The 16,257-nt window shown below is 46.2% G+C and overlaps 1 protein-coding gene across 1 annotated transcript in view; it reads left to right on the top strand.

Annotated features, from left to right (window-relative positions):
- Positions 1–1,699: 1,699 nt before the first annotated feature.
- The window catches only part of ahctf1 (AT hook containing transcription factor 1), a 35,998-nt gene continuing 21,440 nt past the window's right edge, over positions 1,700–16,257 (top strand). Inside the window, exons 1-11 of the mRNA XM_063183837.1 lie at positions 1,700–1,900; positions 4,327–4,452; positions 5,534–5,787; positions 9,697–9,877; positions 10,439–10,646; positions 11,460–11,576; positions 12,678–12,762; positions 13,141–13,291; positions 14,574–14,706; positions 15,185–15,366; positions 15,805–15,866. Coding sequence (XP_063039907.1) covers positions 4,329–4,452; positions 5,534–5,787; positions 9,697–9,877; positions 10,439–10,646; positions 11,460–11,576; positions 12,678–12,762; positions 13,141–13,291; positions 14,574–14,706; positions 15,185–15,366; positions 15,805–15,866 — 1,497 coding nt within the window. The 5' untranslated portion in view covers positions 1,700–1,900; positions 4,327–4,328. The remainder of the gene's footprint in view (positions 1,901–4,326; positions 4,453–5,533; positions 5,788–9,696; positions 9,878–10,438; positions 10,647–11,459; positions 11,577–12,677; positions 12,763–13,140; positions 13,292–14,573; positions 14,707–15,184; positions 15,367–15,804; positions 15,867–16,257) is intronic.

Raw genomic sequence — 16,257 nt, 5'->3', positions numbered from 1 at the left:
GTTTTTTATTATTATTATTATTTACTGAAAAATATGGTTCTGCCCTTTTATAGTCATGAAAAGCTCTATGTCTAGCTGTGACAGTGATGGCAGGACTGTGCTTAGGTGTTGGTTTCTTTATAGTCTCCCCCAAGAAGACATTTTTCTCTGAGACAGGGAGGTTGCAGCACCATAAAAAGACATAAGAGGACAACACCAACAAACAAAGCAGATAATATGTTACCACTGAGAAATGAAAAAATACAAGGAAAGATAAGGTACAGGCTCAGAAACGCGCAGATAACTTTCAGTGCTCATGTGCTGTGTCACAGCGACAACCGGCACGACTCTTCCCCTGTCCACCCTGTACCCTCCCCCCACCCCCTTCCTGTTGCGATGCCCTCTATGCGCCCCCATTTTCGCATACCCCATCATCATTTCCTCCCTGCCCCGTTCTGCAGCTGTCACACCTCTCTGCCTGCTCATTTCCCTCGCCATGCTGGGACAGAATGCTTGAATTATAGCGTGTGCCACTGCACCCTCACTGCCGGAATTAGAACATAATTGCGTACATTCTGGAAAAACAAAACATGACTGCCAGGTGCTGCTGCCTCACGTGTGCCGCTCGATTGCTATTGCACACCTTGAGTAGGAGTGGGCGAACTTTGCAAATTTCTGTGTGTGTGTGTGTGTGTGTGTGTGTGTGTGTGTGTGTGTGTGTGTGTGTGTGTGTGTGTGCGTGCGTGCGCGCGCGCGCGTGCGTGCGTGCGTGTGTGTGTGTGTGTGTGTGTGTGTGAAACACAAAATTTTAAATGTCAAATTCTGAAAGTCTGAAAAAAAAACGCTGTTGGTGAAAACTGGGAGGAGATTAGATGTAGGCCTACTTGAAAGCTGCGTTTGAAAGCACATCATATAGGCTAGAGGCAGAGGAGGGATGTGATGTGGGGGAGGGAGAGAGACATCATACCCTTACATAAGCTGCCTTACTGTGAGGTGGGCATAAGCACAACATGGGATGAGACAGCGAGAGAGAGAGAGAGAGAGAGAGAGAGAGAGAGAGAGAGAGAGAGAGAGAGAGAGAGAGAGAGAGAGGTTTAAAGATGATTTAAAGATGTCCCTTTAAATCTAATGAGAAAACAGTAGCATTTCAAAGTCATTCAATCACATCAATTCTGAGCTCTATTTATAGAATCACTACAGTGAGTACAGTGCACCTTTCAAGAAACCTGACACCAAAGGTTTCTTGATATTTGTGCAAACAGCGACATCTTGTGGTAAATGCATTGTACAGACACTCGGAGCATTTCACTGTAGGCCTACTTATATTACAGTTAAGGCAATGAATTAAAACAAATTTGTTGTCAACCCATATCAACCCAGTTTTTTTATTATTAATAGTCTGAACTCCTATGTGTCTTAGCAAAAAAAAAATCAAAACCAACATAATATGCTCATTTAAAAGCTTGTGAAATGCATGCACATTTTCATTACATTAGATTTGGTAGAAAACAATTTTGACTGCCTCATAATTTTGAGACTCATCCAACGTAGGCCTACTTGCATGTTTTTGTCAAGCTGCTGTTTTATCGCTATGAAAAGCAAAACCACAGCAAAACAAAACAATGATGAAATCTCGCGATGTTCTTTCTGGCGCTTTGACATCCACGGGATTTTCCAAGGCAGATTTTCTACGCAGGACATCAGTGCTAGCGATATGGAAATGGCGCTTGCGTTTAAGTAGTGGTAGGAGCAGTCCCTAAAGTCAAGGCTAGACCTCGTAGTTTGGTCTCCAGAAAGTCGTTTTTAAATGTATAAAACTAAGCACAAGTGCATGTGAGAAGAACGGATTATGACAGAAGTAAAGCCGCGTCAGAAGACACATTTGAGTGAGCAGTATTTTGAAACCGTCAACATAAGACAGGTACGTTAGCTACCTAGCACTAATATGCTAGTAACATAACGGCAATCTAACCACGTTATGTTTCAGTAACCGGTTTACTTGGACTGCGTGATGGTGAACATATTGTCGATACTGTGTTCTAACAGGAGAATGATGTGTATAATCATTAAACTTGCCGTCAGGTTCTGGGCAAGTTGCAAGGTGTTGCTTCGGATTTATATATTCACCAAATTGTTGCTGGACACTTTAGCTGCTAAGACTTCCTAGCTTCCTAGCTCAGTTTGTGCTTGGGCAAAGCAAAGTTTGGCATAGCTAGCAGCTGCCCTGCCGAAACAGTCAACTGCTGACAGTGGCTAGATGCAAAGACATTTGGCGTCATTTCAAGTACATGAAATAATCAATTACATGTGCATATCCTACTGGTTGGTAGGTTGATGTTGTTGTGGCTAATTTATATAGTGTCGCTAACGGCATGTGACCCTTGCAGCTAAACATTAGCACGTTTAGTTAGAAGACACATAGTCTGGTGGTAGCAACGGGTACGCATGTGACAATCTAATTTGTTTCGTAAATGTCCCTTCTTTGATCCCTAATTGTGAATGTGTTGTGTGTTGGCGTGGTTGCTAGGTCCATATTAATTTGTCAAACATAACTGGTTTCTATGCATTAAAACTGGCGAAAAGCAGCTCAGCTGTGGTATCCTGGAGCTAACTTGGACCCCTCCCGAACTAGCAGCATCTAATGTGAAAGTATTTTATAAGAATCCTTGAAACGTTTGTGTGTCCTTTGTTCGCCAAGTTCTCTGAATCCAGATGATATCTGCATTTGACCAGGCCGCCTGCTTGTCTGTTCGCTTCAGGGAAAGACACCTTACCTGTAACAACCCAGGCCTTGCGTATGAGAGCAAGATTTAGTCAATATGTCAATCCAGATATAAGGGGGCTAGGAAAAATGCCGATTATCCAACAATCAAATTCATACAGGATGCCTACACATCAGTTTTTTCTCCAGTAACTAAAGAGCTTGACCCTGATTGTGAATGAATCATTTTGATGTACGGTACTCCTAGCAAGGACATCGCCTTGGAGAAAGTGTAGCAGATCTCCACTTATTACTCTTACTTATTTCGAAACGGGAAGCAAATGGTTCATTGCAGTTTGTAATTTATCTGTAGCTTTATTGCGCTAATTCCTGGATCCATATCGATGGACTGTTAAGTTGTTAAATGCAATGTCAGACTTCAAAGTTTAGTTAGCCACGTTGAACGCTTTGTGGTCCTGGATTGTCACTCCTCACTATCTGCGCGGGCAGATTTTCAAATCCTACTGCGTTTCCACGAAAAGGCCTGCATGTCTAGGGGGCACTATTTTCCAAAGCTCAAGAACATTAGCCATAAGTCAGCCCAATGGGGCGAGGCCAAATGAAAGCATGTTTTTAGCCGGTTTCCCTGTCTGTACCGTCTACTACATGCTTTAGTGATAGCTGTATGATATCGTCTTATCTACTGCATGCCATCCGCCCTGTGTTAGGAAAGTTATGTTGTTGGCAATATTGCCCTCTGTTGACATTTTAGTTACCACACCGCCAAGGGAGGTGTTTGAGATGAAGCTGGTGTTTTGAATAAGTATTTCCCAAGCCAGCTGTCCTAAATACACAGCCCCTTATGATTTCAGCAAAACAAAATAGGCGAGGTCAGTGTGTATTGGTGTTTCCAGTGCACTGCAGTCCACGCACACATGCTACAGCTGTTGCAGGGGGAAGCAACAGGGCTCAAAACTGCTGACAGCTGATGTTGCTGTCCCCTGTGAAGAAAAAGCTCTATTGTCCATAGCTGGAGTGCTGACCGCACATGTAAATACGGTGGTGGAGACTGTACAGTACAGGGAGCAAGTGAGCTGCAAGGCAGCTTTGGGCTGTTGGGCTCAGACAGGGAGGGTTTCCGAGGGTTGGAGTTCAATGACTGCATTGTTTGTTCCATTGCTGATTTACTGTAGTGAACCTGCTGCAGGCTGCCAAATTGATTTTGTTGTTTTGTTTTTTTGCACGCTGTCATTTGTGTTTTGTGTGTCTGTTTGGCCCTCTGTCCGTCTGTTGGTGGTTCTTCTCTGTGTTTGTCAGTGTGTTTGTTAGTGATGTCGTTTGTGTTTTCTTTGTTATATTATATTAATCTGTGTTTGCTCTCCTCCTTTTTTCTCTCCTCCTCCTTCTCTTCCTTCCCCTTCATCTCCTTCTCCTTCCTCCCCATCTCCTTTCTCCTCTTCATCCTCCTTATCCTTGTTCTTCTTCTTCTTTCTCTTATTATTCCCATCCTCTTCCTCCTCCTTCATCATCATCATTCTTCTTCTTCCTCTTCCTCATCCTCCACTTCATCCCCATCTTCCTCCTCCTCATTCTTCTCATTCTCCTGCCCTCATCCTCTCCATCCTCCTCCCCTCGTCCTCCTGTAGTAATGATGCGTGACCTGGCTGCCCAAGTCACCAGCAGCCTGCTGCGCTTCCCCGAGGTGACTGTGGACGCTCTGGGGGAGGATGAGGTCACGCTGGACTCTGTGCTGCAGGGCAGGTTCACCGTTGGTGAGTGACACACACACACACACACACACACACACACACACACACACACACACACACAGAGCAGGGGATCACATACTGCCATGCATATGCTATATCAGTGTAATTCAGGTTACTGCTGTCTATAGGCAGGTCCACCATAAGACACACACACACACACTAACACTTCCACACCCTACTTTCTCCTTCTCTGCTATCAGACGTATGGATCACAGTCCATTGAATCAGTGAAACGATGAAGAGCTAAAATGGATCACAGTGTGCATTATTACATTTCTATGCACCACCACTTACTGGTACATGTTAGTGCCGAGTGTCTGGTTACAGTGTGTCGTAAGAGGACGCGCTCATGACAAATGTTGAATGTGACCCAATGTAACTCATTAATGTTGTATGAGGTGGAGTGATTGTCCTGTTGCCCTCTTGCACGCACAGTGGAAGAAATTCATCATAATCACGATTTTATCATAACCTGTGTGTGCACCACATTGTTTGCATGTTTGTGTTCCATGCGTCCCTCAACTAGGCATTCTGTGGAGTGAGAGGCATTGTATTGTGCGCTTATTGTTGCAGTGTGTATGTGTGTGTATGTGCATGTGACCTTGTGATGTTCTGCATGTGACACTGGGTTTGTATGTACACGCGAGGGAGACTGGTGAAATGGGTCTGTCTTTAGCTCAACATTTTAAGAGTACAGTCCAATATCCTAACTCCTGTCCTCCACCTGTGCTTGTGGCCTTGTGCTTTGCTGACACCCCGCCTCCGTGGAGAAAACAAGAAAGTTTCCCCCGCTGTCAGTGTACAGCCACAGCAAATTTTGCGAGATTTTTCCCCCAATTCAACATCCTGATTACAAACGAGAAAATGACCTTTTGAATTGCGCTTTTGCGAGATATTGAATTAAACTTCTGTCGTCATCAAGGACATCTTGCAATGTCATCACCAGGCCAGAAGCACAAGAGAGGACTGAAGTTTGGATAATGGAAAGGATTGGATATATGCAACATTGTACGCGTGTGGTTACTGTATTCTGTAGTGTCTAACAGTGTGCGTGTGTGTGTGTCTGTCTGCCTGCTGTGTGCAGGGCGTAGCGGGCTGGCGTGGCTGGCGTGCGGTCCGCAGCTGGAGGTGGTGCACTCGGTGACGGCGGAGCGCTTCTCGGCGTACTGCTTCAGCGGGCTGGGCGAGCACGCGCCCAACGTGCTGGCGGCGCGCGACTTCAGCTGGCTGAAGCGCAGCGGGCTGCTGCTGGGTCTGGAGGAGGCAGAGGGTAGCACGCTCTGCCTCTACGACCTCGGCATCTCCCGCGTGGTCAAGGCTGTCGTCATACCCGGCAGGGTGAGTATATACTACTGGCCTCTACAGTGCGAGCATTTTGCTCGCATATGCCCCTAAAATCAATGATTGTGCGAATGAAATAATAGAAAGGGCGCACGTGTGCGAGTAGACATTTCAACCCTTTCAATCGTATTTTGCTCCTAAAATAAATACACCCCATAGAGAAACGCAGGAACGTGTGAACGAGAGAAGGCGCAAAAGACTGTGTGTGCACCGCGCACAGAGAGACAGAAGCAGACAGACAAACAGTTGGCGGAGTTTTGAAACAAGATAAGCGTCGGGAGTATTGAGCGCTTCCACTGACGGAGAAGAGCTGGAGAAAAACTTTGACGCTAGAATTGGTAATTCTTCGCTTGCTAACAAATAGTAAACCTGTTAACTTTGTGAGAAGAAATTGCTTCGGTTTGTACATACACGGTTTGTACATACACGTTTGTACTGTTTATGTTACTCAAGCGACGTTGGCAAGGGAGGACACATAGCAGGCTCTCTCTGTGCTCACTTGCTCAACTGTCATCATATCATAATCACGTCACGTCATGTGAAGTCAGTATTTTGTTGGACACAATAGCAGACAGTCTTGGGGTGTAGGGCACATTTTTGATGTGCAAGCCTTCAATATTGCCAAATTGTTATTTAGAGGAAATGTGTTTGGTTGGCATCCACTCTTTTTTGTTTCATTTATAAAATCTCTATAGAACAATGTTCTATATTTCAAAGGGTAATGTTCAGATCAGATTATTGAGTTGCTGTTGTGTGGTACCAAATGCAATTAAAAAATAAATAAATGTGTTACCCATGGGTAGGCTAATCATAGCCTCATAGGCTACATAGCATACCCATGATATGCGAGTCATTGTGTATTTTCAGGACAGAAGTGTAATTGCCTCTCTGGTCTCTCTTGTAAAAAATCTGCCCCCTTGACCAATTTCATCCCAGCACCCCTGCCAGATCCTGCTGTGTAGGCCTGAATTGAAACACCAGCTGCGTATAGAAATGAATGTGAATATAGATATAAATGTGTAATATTTAGTTTAGTCCTTTTACTGGGGGGAATACGGAAAAGTGACCCGAAGTGATTTTAATTGTAGACCTACCCCTCTAGAATGTGTATTTGTGTGTGGAAAGAGTATATTCTCTGTATCTGTATGTTAATAATGAAGCTGCGTCACAAAAACTCACTGTGCTCCTAAATTTGTATCTGTGCCCCTACATTCTTTCACTTAGGGGCACAGGTGCTCCTAATGAAAAAGCTAAGCGTAGAGCCCTGATATACTATATACTTGGTCAAGGTGGAGGGTGAGCACATAAAGGTCAATGATGCTTTTCTGGGGTTCAGACTTCAGGTGGTACAACAACAGCTAATGCTCATAAATGAATTAGTAAAAGGAGGCAACTTGGGGCTCGGCTCGGTTACACATGGGGAGGCATTAGTCTATTTCTTTTTTTTTTTAATAATAAGGATGGAGTTGGCAGGCTGATTATGAGATCAAGGGGAGGCTTATGATGAGCTGATGGGAGCGGTAGTTCAAAATGGGTTGAGAACCACTGCACTACGTCAAAGGCCTTCGTTATCCCGGCAGAGTGAATGACTGTGTTCCCAGTATGTGTTCCTAATCACCAAAGTCAATGGGAGTATGAACTGATACTGATTAGCAGGGCCTAAGAAAAATAAGAGTTTGGTTCCGGTTGGTTGTCAGGTTTGGTCATGGGTCGGTCGGATTTTTTTTTTTTTTTTTTCAAAATTTTTTTCCCCCTTTTTTTTAAAATGTCCGACCCACCCAACACCCCATATGCGCCAGATTTCGTCATAAACTTTGTTGAACAATGCCAAGGACGATAGTGGAGTGTGGCCTGCTAAAGCTACAATGAAATATAGGCTAGCTAAGAATTAATGAGCCAAGATACTGACCGTCACCGAAATGAGGATATGATCATACAGCCTACCGTTTCTGGCAATACCTGTCCAGCTGCCAGTTGCCTGACACTGCTATTTTAGCTCCTGTAGGCTATGTCCCGTTTTCTTTTTTTAATTCCTTTCCATCATCGGTTGTAGACCATATTTTCCTTGGGATGAAGGTTCTGGCTTGGAAACATTCTATTTACACACTTTTTGTTTTACGCGAGGATGTAGACCCCTGAGGCGATATGAATGTGATCGAGGGGCAACATCGTCATTGCCATTAAATCATTATTGTAGGCAACTGTAGTAGTCCTAGGTCTTCATCGAACAGTCGTATTTGTGGCGACATCATCGTTAATTTATATTTCATTATTTGGAGGAGGTGCGGAGAGTGAGACCGTGACAGACGCCCTGCTGCTGCGCGATGGTGGAGGGACAAGCAGAGAGAGGGCCAGAAAATAACGGGCTCGGGCCAACGGACTTCTTGGTTAACAAGGCCTTGTGGTAAATGAAAGAATGAAGGGAAACTTGGGCAAAACATTTCCCTTCTCTCGTATTAACTTATTTTACAATTACAAGGTATTGATACAGTGCTACTTTAGAATTGCTGTAACAAGTTATGCATCTCGTCCAACATGCAGCGTGACTGAATGGAAGCCCTTTTCTAATACGACGAGACAATATCAATACATTCAAAAATCGTGGATACTCATGTTTTCTGTGTGATGCATTTCGAGGCAGGTGGTCAGGCTGTGTCCGTGTCGGGTGTTGAGGTAAGGCGATTGACTTATCATTTGACAGGCATTTTCGCCAGGTTCCCAAACTACATCGCAGCCTATTAGTCTGCAAGAACGCTGTGAGGCAAGTTATTTAAAAACTTACGAGCTACAACGACTACCAATTAGCATGTTGTAGCATAATAATTAGCCAACAATGTGACCGATAGGTGCGCTGCGCAACTCTGCAGTGACATTTGGGGTTTTCTAATATCAAGCCGGGCGGCACTTGTGGCGCGCGCTTATGTTGCTCCTATGTGGATAGTCATGCGATGCAAATTCAGTAACTTGCAGGCAGGTAGAAAGTGAGAGATGGCGAGTTATGGGAATGAAGAAACGTGTTGTGTCTTGTCTATATGAACAACCCTCCAAAAAACATCGATATTTTTTTGAGGATTCCAAAAACTCAAAAAAAATATTTTGGGTCGCACAAAAAATGATAGGGTCGGTCGGCAACCGGAACCAAAACATTATTTTTTTTAGGCCCAGAAGTCTGTCAGGGCTACTCAGAGACAAAGTGAAGTTTTGTCGCCCTTTTTTGTTATTGCAAATGGCACTGAAAAACAAGGTGGATGTTTGCCTCCGCCTGAATCACTCCATGACATGTTTCAGTAGTGGAGGTTGCGGCATGCATTTGAGACTTGTTTTTGAGTTGAACCACTACAGTAATATCACTTACACTAATACCAATGGAGTGCGAGAGCTTGTGATGGCAGCAGTGTATTGAAGATGCTCATTTGAAGCTGGCAAAAGCCCCATTAAGTCTCCCATCAGCTCAGCTGGGCTTTGAAGAGGCACAGAGAGAGAGCAGCCCCTCCTGTTAGCCTATTAGTCACAACGGCTCTCTATCTAGTAACCTCAGGCTGCACTTGTGCCTTCACTTGTCTGATTCAAGGCCAATCATTTCTACAGTCTAATGCAGTCTCTCTTTCTCTTCCCGTCTGCGCCCATACCCCCCTTTTTGTCAATGCTCTCTCTCTGTCTCTCTCTCTCTCTCTCTCTCTCTCTCTCTCTCTCTCTCTCTCTCTCTCTCTCTCTCTCTGTGTCTCTGTCTCTCTCTCTCTCTCTCTCTCTCTCTCTCTCTCTCTCTCTCTCCACCCGCACTCTCTCCCTGCTCTGTCTCTCTTTCTGCAACTCTCTTGCCACCCTCTCTCTCTCTCTCTCTCTCTCTCTCTCTCTCTCTCTCTCTCTCTCTCTCTCTCTCTCTCCATCCCTCCATCCACCCCTTAGATCACTGCGATCGAGCCCATCGTGAGCTATGGCGGGGCGAGTGCGAACACGCAGCACCTCCACCAGAGCCTGCGCTGGTTCTTTGGTGTGGCGGCGGTGGTGACGGATATCGGCCACGTGCTGCTGGTGGACCTCTGTCTGGACGACGTCTCCTGCAGCCAGACCGAGATGGAACCCTCAGGTAAGAACACACCTCCTTGGACACCTTCAACCAATCAGATTAAGCCCCGCTCTGACTTTTACATTGAGTCAGCCGGGTTGGTTGGATTGGGAAGTTCTTTGGCCTTTCCACTTTCAGCCAGTTAGATTGGCGAGGTCTGCTTCTGACCTTGACACTTTGAGCCTATGTGAGATTACATGAACATGGTTACCGTAAGTGATAAACCTGGCTAAAGTAACCTACAGGAAGTGATGTACCTGCTAAAAGATAGCTCACAGTTGTCATTTTGTTAAGAGAATGAGGTCTCCAAGCTCTTCTATTAGATGATTTACCACTACTTCGGCGTTAAGTTAACCTTGTTTACTACCAAGTCTTCTCCCTTGAAGTGGTGAAGTTGTCCCTGGTAGCCGGTGCAACTCTCCTTCCTTTCGTTAAAATGCCACCGTTTTGTTTTGCCCTTACAGACCTGGAGGGGTTGAATAAGTCCTCATTGGAGACCCCCTCGTGTAAGGTGTTGACTGCCGATGTTGTGTAGGCTAGCACCGTGTTGATATTGATGTTGTGAATGTGTTGCCCTTGCAGACTTGGAGGTGGTGAACAAGTCCCCGTCTGAGATCCCTCGTCTGCGTGAGGGGGTGACTCAGCAGGGCCGGCACCTGTGCCTGCAGCTGAGCAGCCCCACGGGCACGGGGGCCACCGCCCTGCACTACATCCCCCGCACCAACCAGCTCGCTGTCGGCTTCTCCGACGGATACCTGCAGCTCTGGAACATGAAGAGCCTCAAGAGAGAGTAAGCGTACACTGTCCGATTGGCTGCGCATGCGTGTGTATTTTTCCCCTCTTATTTTATTTGGGTTTCCTTGCTCCCCTTATATCTGGAGAGGTCTGTGGATATAGGTTTTAACAGTATTTTGACTCTTTAATTCAAAGTGACAGATGCGGACATAATCACTGATCAGAAGTAATCAATATGTGAGGGAATATACAACTCCTATGTGTAACAAGGTTTGTGCAGATCAGTAGGGTTAAGTAAATCTTTGTCATGAAGGGAAACTGACTATGAAGATAAGTCCTCTTACTCACCATATACACATCACATATACACTTGCGTACATGCACTCAGAAATTGCACACTGTATGCATAAGGGTGGCTTAACTGGTGCTTTCATCTCCCCTTGACTCTCACAGTGGCTTCAGTTTGGGTTTGCTATGCAACTGAATGCGATTGTGAAACAATGCCATTTATATCCACCCGGTGCTTTGTGTGGGCTGGTTCATTTCCAGCATAGTTCTAATGTGGGAGAAGGGTGTGTGTGTGGTTGCACTTTCAACTTCTGCAGTCTTGTAGATAAAACAATGGTGTGTGTTTGCGTATGTCTGTGTGTCTTTATGCATCAGTTGTGCATGCTTGTTACAGTGTATCATCTATGGATACAAATTCCAAAAATGTTCATACCACTCTGATACTTGGCCATCACGAACACAAACCCACCCTACCCCAGCTGGAGGGGGGAACGGTACTTGGGTTTTGCATTACATTCATACCAGTCTGTCATTTGAGCATCACTTAACACGCACCCACCCGCTCTTCTCCTCTTCCCAGGTACAACTCCCAGCTGGAGGGGGGCAGGGTGCCCGTGTACGCCTTCACCTTCCAGGAGCCGGAGAACGACCCCCGCAACTGCTGCTACCTGTGGGCCGTGCAGTCCAACCAGGACCTGTGAGTCACACACACGCATGCTCGCAGATACTCTCTACTTGAACACTGTGCTAGTCCAGTCAGGCTCACGTAGGCACATACGCAGGCGGGCACATACGCAGGCGGGCGCATACGCAGGCGGGCGCATACGCAGGCGGGCGCATACGCAGGCGGGCGCATACGCAGGCGGGCGCATACGCAGGCGGGCGCATACCCAGGCGGGCGCATACCCAGGCGGGCGCATACCCAGGCGGGCGCATACCCAGGCGGGCGCATACACAGGCGGGCGCATACACAGGCAGGCGCATACTCACACGCGCGGTCACGCACACGCGGTCACGCACACGCGGTCACGCACACGCGGTCACGCACACGCGGTCACACACACACGCGGTCACACACACACACACACACACACACACACACACACACACACGCAGTCACACACACACACACACGCGCGCGCAGGTCTCACACACACACGCGGTCACATATACTCTACCTGTGAGCCATGCAGCCAAGACAAACTGAAAACACACGCACATGCACACCAATGCCACAGCAGCATTAGTCATCTGCTGCAGTAGTAGCCCAGGCAGCTCTGGAGACGGTGTAGGCAGAGAAGGCAGAGATTAGCACTAGCGCATGCTGGATGTGGGCCATAGACCAATGCTCATTTCACTACGGTACTTGCAGAGAATACACTTTACTTCACTTTTGCTGTATTAGTGGCTTTTCATTGCAGCCCTTGCCTAATGCATGCTTTCTTAATTAATCACACACGCAATACTTTCATACAAATTACCGGTAGTAATTCCCTGTCATGAAGTGCTTTTTTATTGTTATTCATACACTGTTGTTGGCCACATGTGGTGGGCTACTTGCTCATACATGCACACGTGCAGAATGAAGATGGAGCATAATAAGACAAAAATGAGCACACACACACGCACACGCACACGCACGCACACACACACACACACACACACACACACACACACACACACACACACACACGCACACGCACGCACGCACACGCACACGCACGCACGCACACACACACACACACACACTCAGTCTTGCATCCTCTCATGGTCCTGTGTGTTTGTATCCTTGCTGTAGTGAGGGTGATGTGGTGAGTCTTCACCTGCTGCAGCTGGCCTTTGGAGAGAGGAAGTGTCTCGCTTCGGGCAAGATTCTCTACGAGGTAAATCCATCAGCCATACGTCTTAAAGTACTCCCTACTTGCTTGTCTGATTCTCACATCAATATATCCTGATTCTGCTAAATATATTTCCATGAGTTAAGTGCAAGCGCATTCTAATGCTAATTGTGCACCAGAGGCCACTTTAGTATTAGCATTGGGAGTCAATTTGAACGGCAGCCACTTCAGATTTATCCACTTCAGATCTATTCACTTCGGATCTATCCTATTTTTTATTTCCTTTTACCTTTGGTCAAGGTGCATGGCAAGGTGGACAAAGGTTTAAGACAATATTTAAGATGTAGACTTAAAAGACTTAAAAGAAGGCATGTAAAAAATCTAGGATGTGTAATGAGTGTTTGTTTTGCGTCTTGGCTGCAGGGCCTGGAGTACTGTGAGGAGCGCTACAGCCAGGACCTGAACGGCACCTCGTTCCCTCTCAGGGCCCAGGCCACCAACACACGCCTGCTCAGCTGCCAGACCATCGAGAAGTTCAGGCCACACCCCGACCGCGACGACAGCATGAATGAAGGTGGGCTACCACCAGGCATTTATTGACTAACTTTGTAATGTCTGCATATTCTGTTAGTTCCTACACGTGTGGGTCAGTGGCGTTTTTGGGGCTCAGACGTCGGGTGGTACAGCCACAGCTAATGCCCATGAATTAATTGGTAGTTAAGGTACTGCAATGGATATGCTTCTTAGATAATCCACTTCCACAATCCACAATCTTTGGTTGCACTATCCTGACGTATGCTAAGTTACTACTAAAACGTCATTGACTCGTGTATGTTGCTGTTTGTAAGCCGCACCCTGGCCGCGTCAACAGCATGAGCGAAGGTGGTCTACCAATCATTGCATTGCACTGTCATTGCACTGTTTACCACAGACCTAGTAGCACTGTGTGGTGCTACAGGCAAAGAATGTGTCGACAGTGCAAGTGTTAGGCTACCACACGCACAATCTCGGCAAAAACTGCACCGAAAGTCATCAACTATTCTCAGTTACCCCCGACCAGCAAACTAACAAACTAGGCTACTACTGCTACAAACCGGCTAAGAACTGCTCATTGGGATCAATCTCGAGGAGGTCACAGTGAACTTGTGAACCGCACATTTACACAATGGCTGAGACGAAGGGAAATAGAAAAGAAATACAAATGAGCCATATGATCGGAATCTGCGATTATTATAGCAGCAGGCAGGCTAGATAGCTAGCGAGCTGCTAGCACATTAATAGACAAAGTTTCCCTACCTGAACTGAGTTGTTGAGCGTGCCGCTGCTATGTTTCTTGTCTTTATTTCTGAAAGTATTTCCATTTGGTGGCAGCAATAGTCCAACTGATGTGTTGAAAACAAGACCAGCCAGCCTATTTTATTACTGGATTTTGAACACGGTCACTGTTTGTTTATCATTCTTCTCATGAGAAGCGCTAGCTGTCAGCTGTCAAGAATCTGACTGGCAAACTCGGCTATTCTGATTGGTCGACAGGAATCACATTTTTCTTATTTCCCTTAGCAGCAAAGCCATGATTGGCTGTTTATCTACATTTCGAGGACGTAACTGTGTGCGCCCAAGAAGAGAAAATAGATTTTAGATAGAATTTCAAACGGACACTTTGACCGGTGAGATTTTTTTTTCTCTGACATTCAAAAAATGTTCCGGCCAATGACCGGTAATTACCGGACAACGGAATGTCTGATGTGGCTGTTTATGCCCTCTTTCATAAGCTGTTTTGAATAAACTTGTCTTAAATGTAAGCTTAATGATTACACCCATATTACAACTATTGTCTATATATTCCTTCGCAACAGTGGCATCTCCAGATACAAGCGTGTCCATATTCAGCTGGCAAGTGAAGTCCTATGGGCAGGCCAAGCCCTCCACGTATATCGGGGTGTTCGACATTAACAGATGGTACCACGCACAGATGCCCGACTCGCTCAGGTACGCAACAGCCTCTTCCCCCATATGGCCTCCCTGGAATATGGGCATGGGTGGCAGGAGGAAACACACACACACACACACACACACACACACACACACACACACACACACACACACGGTTCCTAGAAATATGGTAGTCATTGCTTTACAATCTTTACACAGAAATGTGCTGCGTGTTGTATTTCTGTCAAGGACCAGGTGCATAAAATCTGTTCATTTCACACGAGCTGCGTCGGGTTGGATTTCAGAAATCAGATATGTTATCTGACATTGCCTGTACTAGTGTGTCTAGTACTGTTTGGTTTGATGAGATGTTTTAAGAGCATACTGTATAAAGATGCACTAATCACGGAACACCGTTCTGACACAATTGAAGCTACATCCAGATTGAGCATTGAGGTAAAGGATGTCTGCTAAGTTTGTTTATGGTTGTGTGTCTGTCTCTGTGTGTTTGTCTATGTGTATTTCTGTTGAGCAGGGCGGGGGAGTCGCTGCGTAACTGCCCGTACTTTGCGGTGTGGTCTCTGGATGCCGTGGTGGAGATGACTGCTCAGAGCCCCCTGCTGGACGTTCTGGTGCATGAGCGCAGCCTGAGCAGGGGACTCCCCTTCACCTGCCCTCCCCCGGAGCAGTTCTTCAACCCCACTACATACAACTTTGGTGAGCACATATTACATTTGGCACACGCTTTTAACCAAAGCGACTTACAATCGTGGACCGAATTGGCGATGCATAACTTGCAGATACAGAAGTGTACAGGAAAGTGCTATAGTTATAGTTGTAGTTCTAGCTTTCTGCTTTAGCTTTAGTTTTTCATCCCCATAACTACTTCTAACTTTGGTGAGACCTACAGTTCTTTTCCCCTGCCACTTTGTGCTGGGGTTGAAGCGCTAAACCTACTCACCAAAATTCTAACAACTTCTGTGAGAGCCCATGGTCATCGCTGATCAACACCTAAACCAAAGTGGACATAACGCAAGCACAGGAACGAGAAACCACCATAGTGTGATTACATCTATTTTAGGATTTGTGTGCGTGTTCATATAATCACTGTCCCCCACACACCTAGTAACACTGTTTCCCCCTTTCTCTTTCCAGATGCAAGCTGCTTGCTAAACTCTGGGATAGTGCACTTAACCTGCTCCGGCCACCAGAAGGAGGTTAGTTGTGTCTTCTCTTCTCTGTTGTTATTCTGCAACTTATCCCATGTTTGTGTTATGCTAGCACTACAAGGCCCTGGGCTCAGTTCAGTTAAAGCAGTGGTTCTCAAACGGCCCCTTGACCTCATCATGAGCCTCCCAACCTGTTTCATAGTAACAGACATCACTGTCTGCAGACCTTGAGCTAGTGTTGGCTATTGTCCTTGCTTTGTTTTAGTAGCAGTCCCTCTTGGCTGCCTGTAACTGTGTGCTGCCATCTATTAGAGCAGGGGTCCCCAAACTAAAGCCCGGGGGCCGGATGCGGCCCGCCATGCCCCTTTGACCAGCCCTCCACCTCTCTGCACCTCACCATTTGAACTGGCCCAATCACTCATAAACTGTTAATCACCAT

This window comes from Engraulis encrasicolus, chromosome 19, assembly GCF_034702125.1.
Source record: "Engraulis encrasicolus isolate BLACKSEA-1 chromosome 19, IST_EnEncr_1.0, whole genome shotgun sequence".
In the NCBI taxonomy this organism is placed as follows: Eukaryota; Metazoa; Chordata; class Actinopteri; order Clupeiformes; family Engraulidae; genus Engraulis; species Engraulis encrasicolus.
Note: the sequence above shows the minus strand (reverse complement) of the source record. Positions and strands in the feature narration are given on the sequence as shown.